This window comes from Heterodontus francisci, chromosome 17, assembly GCF_036365525.1.
Source record: "Heterodontus francisci isolate sHetFra1 chromosome 17, sHetFra1.hap1, whole genome shotgun sequence".
Taxonomy (NCBI): domain Eukaryota; kingdom Metazoa; phylum Chordata; class Chondrichthyes; order Heterodontiformes; family Heterodontidae; genus Heterodontus; species Heterodontus francisci.
In genome coordinates, this window is record NC_090387.1 from 42,797,305 (window position 1) to 42,813,846 (window position 16,542).

General features: G+C 39.5%; 1 protein-coding gene across 1 annotated transcript in view; it reads right to left on the bottom strand.

The window, feature by feature from the left end:
- Positions 1-4,371: 4,371 nt before the first annotated feature.
- Positions 4,372-16,542, bottom strand: part of znf536 (zinc finger protein 536) — a 599,157-nt gene continuing 586,986 nt past the window's right edge. Inside the window, exon 8 of the mRNA XM_068049340.1 lies at positions 4,372-7,131. Within this exon, the coding sequence (XP_067905441.1) occupies positions 6,896-7,131 (236 nt within the window). The 3' untranslated portion in view covers positions 4,372-6,895. The remainder of the gene's footprint in view (positions 7,132-16,542) is intronic.

The window sequence follows — 16,542 nt, forward strand, 5'->3', positions numbered from 1 at the left end:
TCTAAATGGTGAGAGATTGCAGAGCTCTAAGATGTAGAGGGATCTGGGTGTCCTAGTGCATGAATCACAAAACGTTAGTATGCAGGTACAGCACGTAATTAGGAAAGCTAATAGAATGTTATCGTTCATGGTGAGGGGAATTGAATACAAAAGTAAGAAGGTTATGCTTCAGCTATAAAGGGCTTTGGTGAGACCACATCTGGAGTACTGTGTACAATACTGGTCTCCTTATTTAAGGAAGGATGTAAATTGGAGGCAGTACAGAGAAGGTTTACGACAAATACCTGGAATGGGTGGGCTGCCTTACGAGGAAAGGTTGGACAGGCTAGGCTTGTATCCGCTGGAATTTAGAAGTGTAAGAGGCGACTTGATTGAAACATATAAGATCCTGAGGGGTCTTGACAGGGTGCACATGGAAAGGATGTTTCTCCTTGTGGGAGAATCTAGAACTAGGGGTCACTGTTTAAAAATAAGGGGTCGCCCATTTAAGATAGAGATGAGAAGTTTTTTCTCTCAGTGGGTCGTGAGTCTTTGGAATTCTCTTCCTCAAAAGGCAGTAGAAGCAGAGACTTTGAATATTTTTAAGGCAGAGGTAGATAGATTCTTGATAAGCAAGGGGGTGAAAGGTTATCGAGGGTAGGTAGAAATGTGGAGTAATCAGTTCAGCCATGAACTTATTGAATGGCGGGGCAGGCTTGAGGGGTCGAGTGACCTACTCCTGTCACAGCTATCAATATGGAGGCTGACACAATCTGTCTGTGATTGTTGTGCCTACCAGTTGTACGAGAATCAAACCCGTGGACATAAGTAATTCTTTGACCTCTAAAGGCATTATGATCAAATTAAAACTCTTTGCTATCACTGCCTTGTAAATGAAGAGGGGGGAATGGGAGGGCTTACTGTCACAATCCCCTGGGAACATCGATTGTGTTATTATTGTGTTATTATTAATTCATGTCCCTAAGACTAAAGCAAAAATCAACTTGAAACTGCGCAAGCGAAAGCTAAGGAGACTTTAGACCATTAGTAGGATTATCCCTAGCCCTGTGATCTGGTAACTAATAGGTTTGCAGAGTAAATCCTGACCCTCACGACCCATGCTAACTGGTGATGAACCTGCAAAGCTTTCGTAGGCTGTGTCCCATCCGAGCAATATCACCAAAGTTTCCTGAATACTGTTGAGTTCCTAGCCCTGTGATTGCAGTGATGTTGGTCTTTTGTGCCCTGCTCATATTTTAAACCAATTTTCTGACTCTTCAGTAACTCTACGGCACCTAAAGCATCAGTGGTCATTTCTACTTCTCTTTGGTGACTTCTATTTGAGGCAGTCATGAACTTTAGGATGCTTTCTCCTTGACTGCTACAATACTAGTTTGTGGTACAGGAACTGCAGCTGTTTCCTTTAGAAGTATTTTTTTACTGTAATACAGGGAGTACATTTTGAATTGAGAATGCAAATCATATGCACCATACATTACTTAGGCAGGTCCATCAATAAGAACAAATTGACTATATGGCATGTGCCAAGTTAAAACATAAAAAGAGCTATTTTCAATGCTACTTTAAATTCAAAACCTTAAATTTTTGGCAAATTTCTTGCTCCAATTTCATTGTGGGAAAAACTTGTTTCCTGTTGGAGGTTTATGAATTCAAAACTTGTACAAAGGTCTGATACATTTCTACCTGACTTGTTAGGGAAATAAAAGGACTGACAATATGGAGCAACATCACTGGCTATAGCTGCTGCCTGAGGAGATCTTAATTTCTGATGAAGTAAGTTAGCCCCTGTAACTTTGAGGCATTGGTCTTGCCAAGAGCGATGGGCATCTGTGAACTGCAGAAAAGATCGGATAACCAAATACTAAAGGATCTTCTGATTATTTTGTTTTCCATGTTTTTAAAACTTGCCCCTAATTATTTTTTATTGCAAGCAGTTTTCATTATTAATATTGCTTAGTGTTTTACTCTAACAATTGATACAGATATCCATTTCATAAAACAAGTGCTGTTGATCAGAATGTTGAATTTCCATTAGCTTATTTTATTCACAATGCAGAATAATATTTTGTTTATGCTGTAAGCAGATGTGTCAAGCACAATTCTCAATGAGGGAAAGATTCAAAATCTGTCCGGATTTAATCAAAAAGCACAAAGTAAAATGAAGAAATTCGGAATAAATAAAGGTAATGTTACTTTCAACGTAAATAATGTAAGACTGTAACAATTTGTAGGAAAAACCTTAAAACAAAGAGGCAAAGAATTGTGATTCTCACTCTGCGTTATTTCTTCATCCTGAAGCATGTCATCCCTTTCTATTACAATTCCTCTTTGGGTATAACACACATTATATTCACACCACATGAGTGAGTAATGAGTTTAATGAGGTAATGAGTAGGCTTCACTGAATATCTTGAACTGAGGATCACTAATTTCAGCTAATGGTAGTGCCACTGTGCTTGCCTATTCTGCATAGTGGGTTTTGGCAGCTAATCATTTGGGCAGGGTTTGGGTAAACCTAACCGTGCTATTGACGACTTCCTGGAGCTCCCACGTTTCCTGACAGCAAGGAATCAAGGAGGACAATTCAGGGTGGGAAATGCATGAAAAAGTTGCTCATTTTCCCTCCCTCATTTTGGCTCCTCCTACAAACAACTCCCCCCCCCCCCCCCACCTCCCATTGACTATCCAGGAAGAAGAGCATGGCCATGTTGATGCTGGCCTACAACCTCGCTGCTGGGAGAGGCCAAGAAAAGTCCATGTTAACTCATTCTCTGACTTTGTCTCTTTCCTTGCAGGGATGTACCTCTGAATGTTGCCTTTCTTCGAAACTCTAACTGAGTTTGGGAACTCTCCATGTGAGGAATCTTGGAAGGAAGTCTTATATTATTCCACCACTGAGATTGCTAAATAATACCCTTGGAGACTTAAATTCCTTATATTTACATGTGAATTTCCTGGATTTACACAAATAATGCACTGACATAGATTGACCCAAAATATTAGCGCACTGCTGATTATTAACAGATTTACGATTTCTGGAGTTTGGTAGTACAGAACTTGAGTATTTCTGAAAATAGAGACATGTTGTCGAAGCTTTTCGTCTTGCACTCATCAGGATAATCCGCAAGAATAAGGAATGGAGAATGCACCAGTTTACGGTGATTGACAGTTAACAACCAAGCTTTGTTTGAAAGTTAAACCAGGCAGCTTGACTATGATTGGTCAATGCATTGCCCTGAGGAATGAACTAATGAATGACTGTCACTTATTTTGTTTAGCTGTAACAGACGCAATGTTTGTACATGTTCTTTCTGTCTGCAAAGAACAGGGCCCTGTGTATCAATATATGTAGCTTCCATTACATGCAAATGCGCTACACTGCAAGCCCTACTGGCGATCTTAAATTGGTTGTCATCGTAATTCTTAGCACTAAGGATTATATAGCAAATGTGCATTCTCCTTGGCAACACCTCTAGCAATCAGAGTTCACTTGCCAACCAATCAGCACTTTCTTCTCATACAATATAAAGTCGTTGTTTTCCCTTCCATTGGTATTCTTGTGGATTGTCCTGAAGACTGCAAGATGAAACGCTTCGACGATATTTCTCTATTTTCAGCAATACTCAAGTTCTGGAGTTAGATGGCGATTTTCTTTGTGTTTTCTTTAAATTCTTCTTACTAAGACCTGCACTATACTGAACCATAGTGCTGTCAGTCTCAGTGTAGGCGAGATGTTTTGGGCTCTTGTGCTACTTGACCTGTTCAGAAGGGCTAAGCAGCTTGAGTGGCCTTCCCAATGGGCATACCCCTGCTCTGCATAATAATGGAGAGAAGAGTAAAGATAGAGGAAAAAGCCTATCAGAATGAGGAGCCATGGCAGTAGAATGCAGCCTATTTTCTTTTAGCCCTATTGGATGTGTTGCATTTGCACTTATTTTCACGTCCTGTGTAGGCAAATGAAATCCACAGTCTGGGCAAAGCATTCCCATCTGCATGATTGGCGCAGAAACTGGCATAAATTTCAGTACAATTTCTGTATAAATACAAATCAGGAAATTAGGGGCCATCATTCAATGAATGTCCATGTACTGCAAAATTTGCATCAAATATATATATATAAAAAAGTAAAGCATACTGAATTTAAATTGCTCTGAAGGGAAATACAAATAACATCGGCTTTCAGAGTTATAAGGATTTAGATATTCTGTAAAAGCTCCCTGAGTCAGGACCCTAAGCAGGGTGAATCCTGCAGAATTACTAAGGCAAGTATTATACTTCGGCATTATACAAGATGTTAAGTTTTTAGAAGCACTTCTACAAAATAAGGCGGCAAAATCTGCTCTTTCAGAGGTAGAGGTTTTATTGCGTAAAACACTGGATAAAACTGTACTGCTTCAAAGACATCTTGCTTCTAACAGCGGAAAGAAAACAGTCATCGCTGAAAAACAACTTTTATACTTCTATACCAGAATAAAGTTCTGTCAACTGATGTATAATAAATAATGACCAAGAATAAACTTTAAATACAAAGTCATCTACTTGTTACAAGCAAGGCAACAAAATCCTCTACTCTATTGATCTCAGATCTCCTCCAAGATAGGAACTCCTTCATTTAGGAATGTAGACAATATCATGACCAGTTTCACACACTACAGAAGTACAGAGAAATGTTGACATGTTTAGATTTGTGAAGCATGATGTTATTCAGAATCTGACAATGTATCACTGCTGCTGTCACTTGTTTGTATTACAAGTTACAAATGTTCTGGAAAGGTCTATGTCAGAGGGAAAAAAAAAGAGGGACAGTAGCACCTGACTAAATGGAATCAACGCACACGTCACAGAAAGGGAAATGTTTCCAGTGTCACAAACAGAATTATTGCCTGTCATCTGAAATGCTGAAAGACACAGAAGAATACTGAAAGATTTCAAAAGTGCAAGAATGGAATGTGTTTGCTAAGATACTGTAGGCGGCACACACTCACACATACACACGCACACACACACAAAAGCAAGCGACTGACACAGTCACCAAACACAGTAGTGCAGTTAATATCCTAAAGCTTACTACAGTCGTTCAGAAATGTTTAATAACATCTCGATCCCTTACTAGGATCTTTAGAAACAGTTGCATTAAGTTTATCATCTGGGTTTAAGTAAGGCAGTGAGAACTATACTAGAAAACAATAAAACCAGCTTGCTATATGCCAGATAGGTCCTAGTTAGCGACCTCAATTAAACTGTGGCTTCAGTTGGATGACTTCCTAGTAGCCAGCATATGCAAACCTTACTTCTCTCTTAGCCTGAGATTTTATCCTTATCTCAGGTTAGTACTAAGCTTTTTTTCTTATTTACACAAATCATAGATTGCAGTTTCTGATTACTGTAAACTGCTTTAGGCAGAACAGAAGTTTTAAGGCCCTGGGATTTACTTTCTGCTCCCAGCCTACATGGAAAGATATTGACTTTTTAAGTCTGACTTTTTTTTCAGAAGACACTAATACTCATCTACCATTGGAAGAAGAAGCACCAGTTTTGCTTTTGATGAAGGAAGTAAGATTCCAAAGGCTATAAGCTTACTTGATTTTAATTTTCGGGCTGACTTTGTGTTGCTAAATGCCTTCATACATGTTTTTCTAGAATGTTATAATCACACCGTTCATCACAAGCTTCTACTTCCTCAAAAGCTTCCTATATCATGATGAAGTTAAACTCTGGAGATTCCGAATTGTACAAAAGCTAAAATTCATAAAAATACACCACAAGTTCCATTGTTTCTGTTTTACAAAAAAAACAAAGGAAAAAGACTGAACACTTTAACAGTATTTCTTAATACATACAGATCAGGAAATTATGGATGATTGGGCTTCTTCATCGTCTCTACTATTTAATAACATTTCAGGAGAAACTCCTGTTTTCTGTTTTTCACATTTACAAAAATTAGCAAATTGTTGCTGCTGGGGATTCTGTTCAAGTAAAAATCATGACGAACCTTTGCTACAAACATCCCACTTCCCACTAGTGCCCTCTACTGTCAGACTTAACAGCTTTCAGTGCTCAATAACACTCACCCCAACCCCCACCCTCCAACTTGTCTATAATTTGATTATTGATAACCTACTTCTCCACAGAAGAAAATTCTTTTAAGTAAAGAAAAAAATGCTTTCTTCCCTCCACACTGCAAACTGATAACAAAAAAAAAGACTAATACGTTTGCATTGTGTCTCATTCTCTTCCATTGATGCATTTGGCTATGAATTGGAAAAAAATGTGAAAATGTAACATCCCAACCCACTTTACTGTAGGTCACTACTGACCCTAGTTCATGGGCCGTCTAAGATTTCTTCTATAGTGCAGTTGCGACACCGCTTGAATTGATTTTTCCTGCAATGACAGCTCCAGTCAGACTGGCACCATGGCAGTCTACCAACACATCTCATTACTATGCTAAGCGAATGACAGCAGCTGGTGTCATGTTATAAAGGTGTTTTCAACACTGAAAACACAGCCCCAGATCTTCAAGGCAATGCTAAATCATTCAGATGGTATCATTTTTCTGTTAAGAGCATTATTTTTGGACAAAGACCACTTTAAACTTTTAAATGTCCTGCTTTTAAGTAACTGATGACCTCTTCCCACCTTTTAGAACCACTTTATCCTCCCACCTGTGATGTTTTGAAGTACTTGTTGCTAGGTAACAGTTTGGCAGCCATTTGGAAGGACTGGAAACTCCTGTTTTTATGTTCTCTACTGTCGATCACAATACTGGGGTGTTATTTTTATATAGTCCATAAGTTCTTTCCTTGGAATGCCATAAACATTTGCTCATTCTGAATGCATATCAAAAAAACTCTGTAAAAATGGATATTGCAAGTATTTATATTGTTCCACTGCATTACTCTTGGTCCTGACTGGTTTCCTCTGGCAGTTCACACGAGCTCCCAGGTTTCACAACACTTGCTTCCTCTGAAATCCCAGGAGCTTCCGTTTCAACTCGTGAGCGCTTGAACCTGCGATCTGGGTACTGGCTGTTGTCAAAAGGCATGCGATGCACACACATAACATGAGTCTTCAGGTTCCCCTTCTGAGAGGCACTGTATGGGCAGTATCTGCATTGGAAAGGCCTCTGACCTGTAGTGCAGGGAAAGACAAGAGTCTAGTTATAGTTCTTAATTCCTTTGATGGAAAGAAACATGTAAAGTACAGCATAATGTGGGGAGGCACTCCAAACCTACAAAGGTTTACAATATGTGCTTTTTAAATAAAAGTGAGCATCTTATTTTAAACCAACCTTTTTTAAAATTTTGCATCCAGATGAAAATAACTGTATGGGAGCAAACTTCACTGCTGTCAGATTTTGAGGAAACTGAGAAGGGCTATTCACTGCCAATAATACTCTAAAATACATCTCTTTTTATTTTTTTCTCACTCTGATATTCCAGTATACAAATATAGTAATTGCAATCGTAAGGGCAAAATGAAACATTGTAAGGCTGTACTGAAAAGAATGAAAATTTTTGCTATTATTGTAAATAAACTTTGGCTTCATACAGGTGCAGTCTGTCTTATTTCACATTTCTGTACTGCACTTGCAAATATTACACAAATACTGCATTTAACTTACATTATTTATCTTACAGCCTCTTGCTGCAAGACTAGTGCTCACATATATTATTTGTCAGGTCTGGGTTAGTACCCACTAAGCTATCAAAATAGATAGAGGTCTTACATATTATTTTGAGAACTAACCCTATGCTGTTCTGTAACATAACTTTCAATGTGAGAGTTAAATGTGCTGGCAATACCCTATTTTCATGGTCTATACAGCCTGAATTTAATCTTTTGTCTTCTTCATAAACAGCATTCCATAGAATCAATGGATTTGTAGTTAATAGAATCAATGTTAAAATGATGAAGGGAGGCCAAAGGGTGAGTGATGGCAATCAAAAGTTACATTTGCGCAACATTCATTTTTGCTACTCTGATCGCTGTCAAGTAAACTATTTTCTTTACAGTACGTAAATATAAATGGGACATTGACAGTGGCGCAGACTTTTTTATTGAAAATATATTGTGCAGATAATTTTGCACATATAGTTCAAACAATACAGAATCATATTTATTGAACAATGGCCATATTAACAATATAAGATAGACTGCCCAATATTTGAAAAATGCCTACATTTCTATCTGAACACTCCAGACATATGTTGGGAACAAGCAGCACCATTCCACCCATATATTTGTCATTGATGGCAGTCACTGCCTGCAGCCTATTCTACGTCGATCACATTTTTTAATTATATAAAAATTCTAAAATCTCCTTTTTAACTAAATAAAGAAAAAATAAATACAAGTTAGGATTTTGGCGTTGCTTTCCTTTAAGTCAGTGTTGTAGATCTGAGTGAAAGGCCCGCTTTGAAATACAAAGTTGTCTCTCCGTTGCATTATTCTATAAGAGGTTGTGCAAAATGAAAGGTGTCAGACTTTGCTGGGTTTTTTGTGGCCTGATACTGAAGCTGTAGCTGAGAAATGACAGATGTCTGCAACCAGCTGCAATGAAGCATGGTAAAGTTTCAGTCTAATCCACTTACTCCACTGCAGTCATGTGAACCAAAACAAATGGGCAGCTCCTTACATTATACAAAACACTGCAGTCTACTGATACTCTCTAATGTAACGTAGCTGATTCTCCATCTTTTCAAAATTCGAAAGAAAACCTTCAGCAAATCTTTTTCTCATATAGGTCATGTATTGACAAAGCAGTTTTTTTCCTCCTAATCTTTTGAGCACGATTCCCCAAAAATTCTTCTCACATCCAGATGGAAAACTGGAACAACAACAACAACAAAAACAAGAAGAATGTTGATGCCATCTCGATTTTAGACTCTGCAGAATAGGATTCACTAGATCTCTGAGCTCAGAATTGCTTTGAAATTCTGCGGTCCTGTGGTCTAAGGAAATGCTCAATCATAAATGTCACTGAGAACTGAGTGGCCTTTTGTAATATAACCCCATAAAGCAGCGGTCACAGTGCTTTGTTATTACAATGCCTTCTTTTTCTCGTCTGTTTCCTGCACAGTTTTTTAAAAAGTAGTGGTTTGGTTAAGTAAATTGTTTGGATTATTTTTGAATGTATTTGCCATGCCTGCAGTATCCCCAGTGTTTTTTAATGTGTCATGTTCTGGAGGAGTTCAAGTTTCCCTCTTTTTACCCAAAATGCTCCACGCGGAGACAAACAGAGCAGTGAAAGTGAATGAGCAAAGTATCACTTCCTGAGCAGCAAGCCCCCTCCACCCTGCGGCGTGTAGAGCAACAACCTTTTGAACCTTCCCTCCTCCAATCCTTGTAAGGGAAGAGTGAGGACATGAAGTCATATGGTTCTTTGTGCCAAGAGTTCAAACAGCTGTGAAACACAGTGTTTCGGTACACATTCATAAAAAAAAAACTACACACTGGATTTGGCCTGTGGCACAACTGAGTAGAATTTTGTTCCTTCAGGCTAAAACAACAAGAGCAGAGAGAAAGAAATCTTAAGCTTTTCCCTAAAACTTACCGCAACAACCTTTGTGAAACCACATGACTGCCCTCACACAATTTCCCCTGTGTCTCTCAGGCTACTTTTGGCAGGAAGTCAGAATTACTGTTATATAAATTCCATCTGATGCCAGCACGACCATCTGTGAGTAAAGACTGCTTTACCTATGGTGGACTGCAAAGCCGCTCTCTCCCAGAGATGAGTAAAAAAAAAATTTGATTAATTTGCAGAATGCTTGTGATTTGCTCATATATTATTATAACTGCTCATCAGCACATGACAAATTCCCAGCACTCTGCAAAGGAACCCATTCAGCTTCAGCAGATTTTCACTAGCACCTGACAGACTGCAGACCCACTAATGACTTTCAGCTGCTTACAAACAGTAATTCTATCTTCAGGATAGCATGGAAAAACTATCGAGAAAAAAAAGCAGCAGGGTTTACTGCATTTTATATACTCAACTATACAACAAACTGATTTAACTAGTTAAGCACTGGGGCATTTGACACACCTACATAAACGTTTCTTCCTTTACAACAATGGGTGGAGGGGTGGTTGGAGGGAACTGGCAACCTCTCCTTGTGCTCAGCCTGTGAAAGAAATATAACAATACAGCTAATACTGTCAGCAGACATCTTGGTCACTGAACAATGCGTTTTTTGCATGATATTGTCATAAAATATTAATTTCAGGACAACACCCTCTTGTGTTGGAGGCACCTCTGAAGATGAAAGTGTTAACATGCAATGCATCATTTCCTTAAAAGCAATGGCCTGTATTTAAAGGCGCAACACAGTCATTGTGTGAATTCTTGAAATTGAAATGAAAAATAATTCTTCTCCCTGAATATTAAACTGCCCTTTCAATAAAACAATAAGGCTCAAAATGTGAAACTGTCTTGCTTTAGCCATGCATAGCACGGGTATAGACTATTACCAATCTCCTTTAAAAACTGTTATCACACAAATTAAACATTAAGTGGCAGATCTAATTTAAGCTTTTTCAAACTGATGAAAAGAATTTTTACTTGATTGTTTGTAGCTGTTTAACTTTATCTTCTTCTGTGCAACATATAGACCTCGACACATGGCAGTGAATAGACCTTTTGTAATTGAACTGATTGATTGTGAGAACTTAGCACACTGTGTTTTCACTCAATATTATATGCTGTTCTGAAGAAAAAAAGCTGTAATCATTTTTTAAACTGGATCTTCATTATATTCCATATTTTATTTATACCTGCAACCACTAAATCATGCGCGTCCATCCAGTCACTGAAGATTCTGCTATAAGAAATCAACAGCAGCTTTGTGGGCCCTGTGGATTCAATACATACAGCTCAGCTATCTCAAAGCTGAAGGGCTTATTTGTCTGCTTTAATTGAAATCACTCCATTCTCGAAAGTCAGTGGAGGACTTTGGGGTGGGGGGGGGGGGGATGGAGGCTGGGAGAGGCCACTCCAAATAAGTTCCATTAATCAAAAAGCAGAGTCTAATGTAACTAATATTTTACAATTAGAGAAGACAAGATGGAGCTAAAAGCCATCTATCTCTCTTACACCACATGATCATCGATTCATAATCAGAAGATTGAGAGTCACAAAAAGATGCATTTACAAAAGGGGGGCTGGTCTGTGCACAAGATAATGAACAAGATGAGAAACAGCGGCTCTGAAGGCTGAGTAAAGATGACACAGTGCTTCAATGGTGACAGATGACACGGAGATGAGTACTGATACCTGACAGACAGCGAGTGATGACTGCAGTCCTTTCCCACCATTATGATCCTCAATTATCTCAGTAGGGCAAAAAACAGAGGCTCAGCCGTCATCTCACTCACAAGCTGGAAGAATATGCAATTGTGCCAGGCTGCTTGTAAAGAATACTTTTCCCCAATTTTATCAGTGCTATATTGGGTCTGTAGTTTTAATGTCAGTATTCATGATCGGTACGAAGTAAAGTGGGTGCAGTACTATGTATTCATGCTCTAGCACACAGCTCGACCTGAGATAGGACTGTGCTTTTTTCTTACAGCACCATCTGCAGGTATAAAGTCTGTTATGCTCTGCTCCTTCAGATTACACTTGCCATTCAATATTGCATAGGAAACCATCCTCTCAAGGAATTTAATCTGCTGACTACATTTTAAAGCAGAAAAGTAAAGAATCTGCTCAGCACTTTTAGAAGTGCATGAATAAGACTTACTTTCTTGCTTGTCCCTCTCTCTCGATTGCACCTCCCACCCACACAAAAAACAGTTTATTTAAAAAAATGAGATGGCAGCACTTGACCTCCCATCATCCTCCTTGAAGACAGAACAGCATTCTCAAGCTCTTGTCCTCAATAAGATACGAATGTTTGAGAAAACATGGACAATAATAAGCAGCAGAAGCTTACCAATAACTTGTTTGGCATGTAAAAATGGCATTTCTGTGGTGCTTCACATGGCAAATTGGTTAATACACTGGTTAGGATTTTAAAGCACCTCACCCACAGAGAATGGTGCATGGGAGAGGTTATTTTTTGAAAATTTTAGCTCCTGGCTCTAACTTGTCATTTTCCTGGCTGCCATAATTTTTATGACAGCAAATCATGCTGTCAGCAACAATAACTTGCATTTATACAGTAACTTTAAAGTATGAAAGTGTCCCAAAATGCTTCAAAGGTGGATTATCAAATGAAATTTGACACCAAGCCACATAAGATGATATTAGAATTGGTGACCAAAAGCTTGGTCAAAAGGTAGGCTTTAAGGAGCATCTTAAAGGAGGAAAGAGAGGTGGAGAGGTTTAGGGAGGGAATTCCAGAACTTAGGGCCTTGACAGCTGAAGGCACGGACACCAATGGTGAAGAAAATCAGCAAGTACAAGAGGTCAGAATTGGAGGAACGCTGATACCTCGTAGGGTTGTAGGCCTGGAGGAGGTTACAGAGATAAGGAGGGACAAGGCCATGGAGGGATTTAAAAGCTAGCATGCAAATTTTAAAATTGAGGCGTTGCCGAACTGGAAGTCAATGCAGGTCAGCAAGCACAGGGGTGATCGTTGAATGACACTTGGTGCCAGTTAAAATAAGGGCAGCAGAGTTTTGGGTGAGCTCAAGTTTATGTAGGGTGGAACATTGGAGGCCGACCAAGAGAGTCAGGTCTAGGAGTAACAAAGGCATGGAAGAGGCTCCTGTTAAAGGCAGGCAGTGATCTACTTAACATTCAGAAATCATTGCCTGATGATATCCTTTGCACTGCGATGAAATATTAACTTCACATCAGGGGGTTCCTGTGCTCTCTGCAGCCTAGCAGCAGAACAATGGAGTGAGGAGCGGATTAGCCAGAAAAGGCCACTTCATGGTAACTTCTAAAAAAGTGCTTCTTTTAGTCGTGTGTGTGGGCAGGAAGAACCAGAGTGCCCCACCCCAGCACCTGCCAGGAGTGCTTACACCTCTCCTGTCCTGACCTTCCCAGCAATCACACTGGAACCCTCCACCCAATCCCTGATCACCTTCATGCCCATTGACTGCTGGGGATCATTCCCACAGTTCCCTGATTGTGACCTGCTTCCAAATTCCTGCCCACACCCACTGACCAGGCACCGGATGAGACTCCAGGAACTTTTATTTAATTGAGGCCCTGCAATTACATTTGGCAGGACATCCACGTCTCCAACTCTCCGGGTGTACTACCCGCTACTGGGCTCCCCTGCACCCTTCCCGTACTCCCCATCCTCCCCCGCTGTCAAACTCGTGACCACTATTTTGTAAGATCAGAAACGCCATATTATGTAATGCAAAATGTATTCTACAGGCAAGGTAAAATTGTGTTGCTTTAAGGCCAAAATGTCATTCTTAAGAAAACAGACCGTCAGGTTATCCAGAGTTTAATTCTTGCTTATTCTGGGGACTTTGCAAATTGAAATGCGATTGTCAATTTTGGGCTCCAACTGAGAAACATGCAGCATTTTCAGATAGTTTTCCATCTGCAACAAATGTGAGCTCTGTGTATGCAGACATCACTTTTAATATATTGTTCGTCATTTTATTAAAGCATAATGCAAGTGCATTGTTTTATATTTCATTTTAGGGGATGTCATTACAAGCAGAACAGGGAGACGGCAGCATCGTGGTAATGTTGCGCAACATGTAATCCAGAGACCCAGGCTAATACCTTGAGCAACAGGTTCAAATCCCACCATGGCAGCTGGTGGAACTTCAATTCAATTCATTAATAAAATTTTGAGTGGATGCTGGTCTCAGAAATGGTGCCGTGAAACTATTGTCAATTTTTGTAAAAACCCATCTGGTTTTCTAATGTTCTTCAGGGAAGGAAATATGCCGTCCTTATCTGGTCCGGCCTACATGTGACTCCAGATCCACAGTAATGGGGTTGACCCTTAACTGAAATGGCCTAGCAAGCCATTCAGTTGTCAACGGCAATTGGGGATAGGCAACAAACGCTGGCCTTCCCAATCATGTCCACATCCCATGACAGAATAAAAAAAACTGCTAGGAATTCACCCACACTAGATCCTTCCAAAGTCTGCACAACATGAATCTCAAAATATTGCAAAGGTATTAACTTCTTAATACCAAAGTCTTTCTCTAGAATATTGCGATCCACATTTACCCAGTAATTTTATGAGGACTTTTCTGTGAGTCTTTTTAACACTATTAGTATCAGGCACTATGCTTTCTGATGGGAGTTGACACTAATGGAGTTAAAAAGACATTATTTTATGTCAGAGTACAAATGTAATGTGATGGAGCATGCCCTCAGATTCATCCATGGATGTTGAATGCACTATACAGTGCATTAATATACAAAAATACATAATAAAATATTTGCAACACACTTCCGGATAATTTTTGCCCTGACTTAAGATCAGACACAGTCGTCATTGTGTTTCACTGTGTAAAGGCTGACTTCTTTTACGAATGGTCTTTAGGGCCACCTTGTGGGAGTGAAAGAAATGCCAGCTACAGCACTGATGAAAACTACTGCTGAATAATTGAGTGAGGAGACAAGTTCACCCAGGGGTCACCATCTGTAGGGTTAATACTGTTTACACAGTTGGAATAAGGTTCATCACATGCCTGGTACCGAATGTATATAATTTTCAGCTTAAACATTCAAAGTTCGTCAAGTGTGCCCCATTCAGTAGCTTCATGACAGTAAAGAACTGCAGTTTAGTGAGGCCTTTATTAATCTACTTAAAATAGTCCATCCAATTAATTAGGATTAAAAGGACAAAAAGCAAAGCAGGTGTTAAGACATGAAGGCTGTCAGTCCATTGCCAGGGAACAACACAAGTAATAGAAGATAAGACTTGAACAAAGGGCACACATAACAAAAAACACAGTAGAATCAAGGATAACTTATAATCAGGAAAAAGCACAGAGGTGAATAAAGAAAGTTAAAATAAATGAAAATGAAAATTCTCAGAGCTATAAAGTGGAAAAATACTTAAGAAAGAAGAGTTATGTAAATGGTAAGGTGAGTATCACTGACTTTCCAACATCTTACTCCGAAGGACTCTGCAATTGTTTTCCAACTTCTAATAGTTCCATGACCAGTGGTTATTAGGAGGTTTAGTGGGGGAAGGTGTTGCACTTATTCAGCTAGTTGTTTAATCATTTGCATAGAAAAGGGGGTTAGCACAAAAATATTCTTGCAAAAGTAACCTTTTACACTATTCCATCTGATTCTTCCTCAACTAACTCAATACCTATATTGTCCACCATCATTCAGTCTAGATCACTTACATCTATTTCATTCAGTATCGTACATTGACAATGCTCTGCAGCATCCCACCCCACTTCTCCACACAACACTGGCTCAATGTGTTTTCCCAGTGAGTTTCTGAGTCATGTAGAGCATGGTAATCCCAGGGTCCATCACTGTGCTGTTATGTATCATAGAATAGAATTATAGAATGACTACAGCATGGAAGGAGGCCATTCAGCTCATGAAATCCATACCACCTCTCTGCAAGACCTATTTAGCTAGCCCCACTACCCCACCCTTTCCCCGTAGCCCTACATTTTTTTCCCCTTCAGCTGCTTATCCAGTTTCTTTTGAAAGCTATGACTGATCATAGCCATGGTGCAATATTTGGCTTTGGGACCACTGGGCTTAGAGGGTATAACTGGCCAGAAGTTTCAGCGTGTGATTACCGCCTAATGACTTCTGCTGGACCTATGCAGTTGTGAATGTCAATTGAGGGCAGAAAGTAACTTGGCTGTAATACCACCTGCTGGCACTCACCTTCAAACCTCACAGGTCAATAGTGGCCACTTGAACTGAGGTTCCAGAGGACAACTTACAGCTGTGGAACTATATCCCACAGAAGAGAAGAGAAAATTGCCAAGGAACAAAATGAAAACTCGATGGGAGCCAATCACAGTATTGTTCATGTGTCCAGATGATAAAAACAGATAACAGGGTGCAGAACTATTAAAAAATCATGATTAAATTTGCTCTCAACCTTATATTCAGCTTTTTGTGACATGTGGTTTACACCCACTTATGCTCCAATCAATGACATTCTTTGCTCCACGGATGAAAGTTTCTGTAAATTATACACAGAATAACAGATAACTGGAAGGAAGCTACAACTGATTGATTTTATATGATGTGTATCATTTGCTTCAATGCGTGTTTTTGCTGTTGAACGGAAAGGACTGTTTCGAGAGAGTACTTTTTGTTCAAAGTACTCTTCCTTTTTACAGAAGGACATTACAATATTATGATAAATATGTTTGACTTTTAGAAAATATATCATCAGTGCCATTCAGTAGAGATGCCCTCCCTGCAAGGGACTTCTCTATTGTCAACAGTAGGGGCATGACTTCATACTATCCTGAAGCCACTTTGGATTGGCCCAATCCCATGGTACCACATGGCAGACTGGGAATGTGGATTTTCCAGCTTGTTGTTCCTTTCCTGGGGTCAGGTGACCCTGAGGCAGTCCTCACGCTCTCTGTAATTGATGACACCAAGGAAGGGAGATCCTG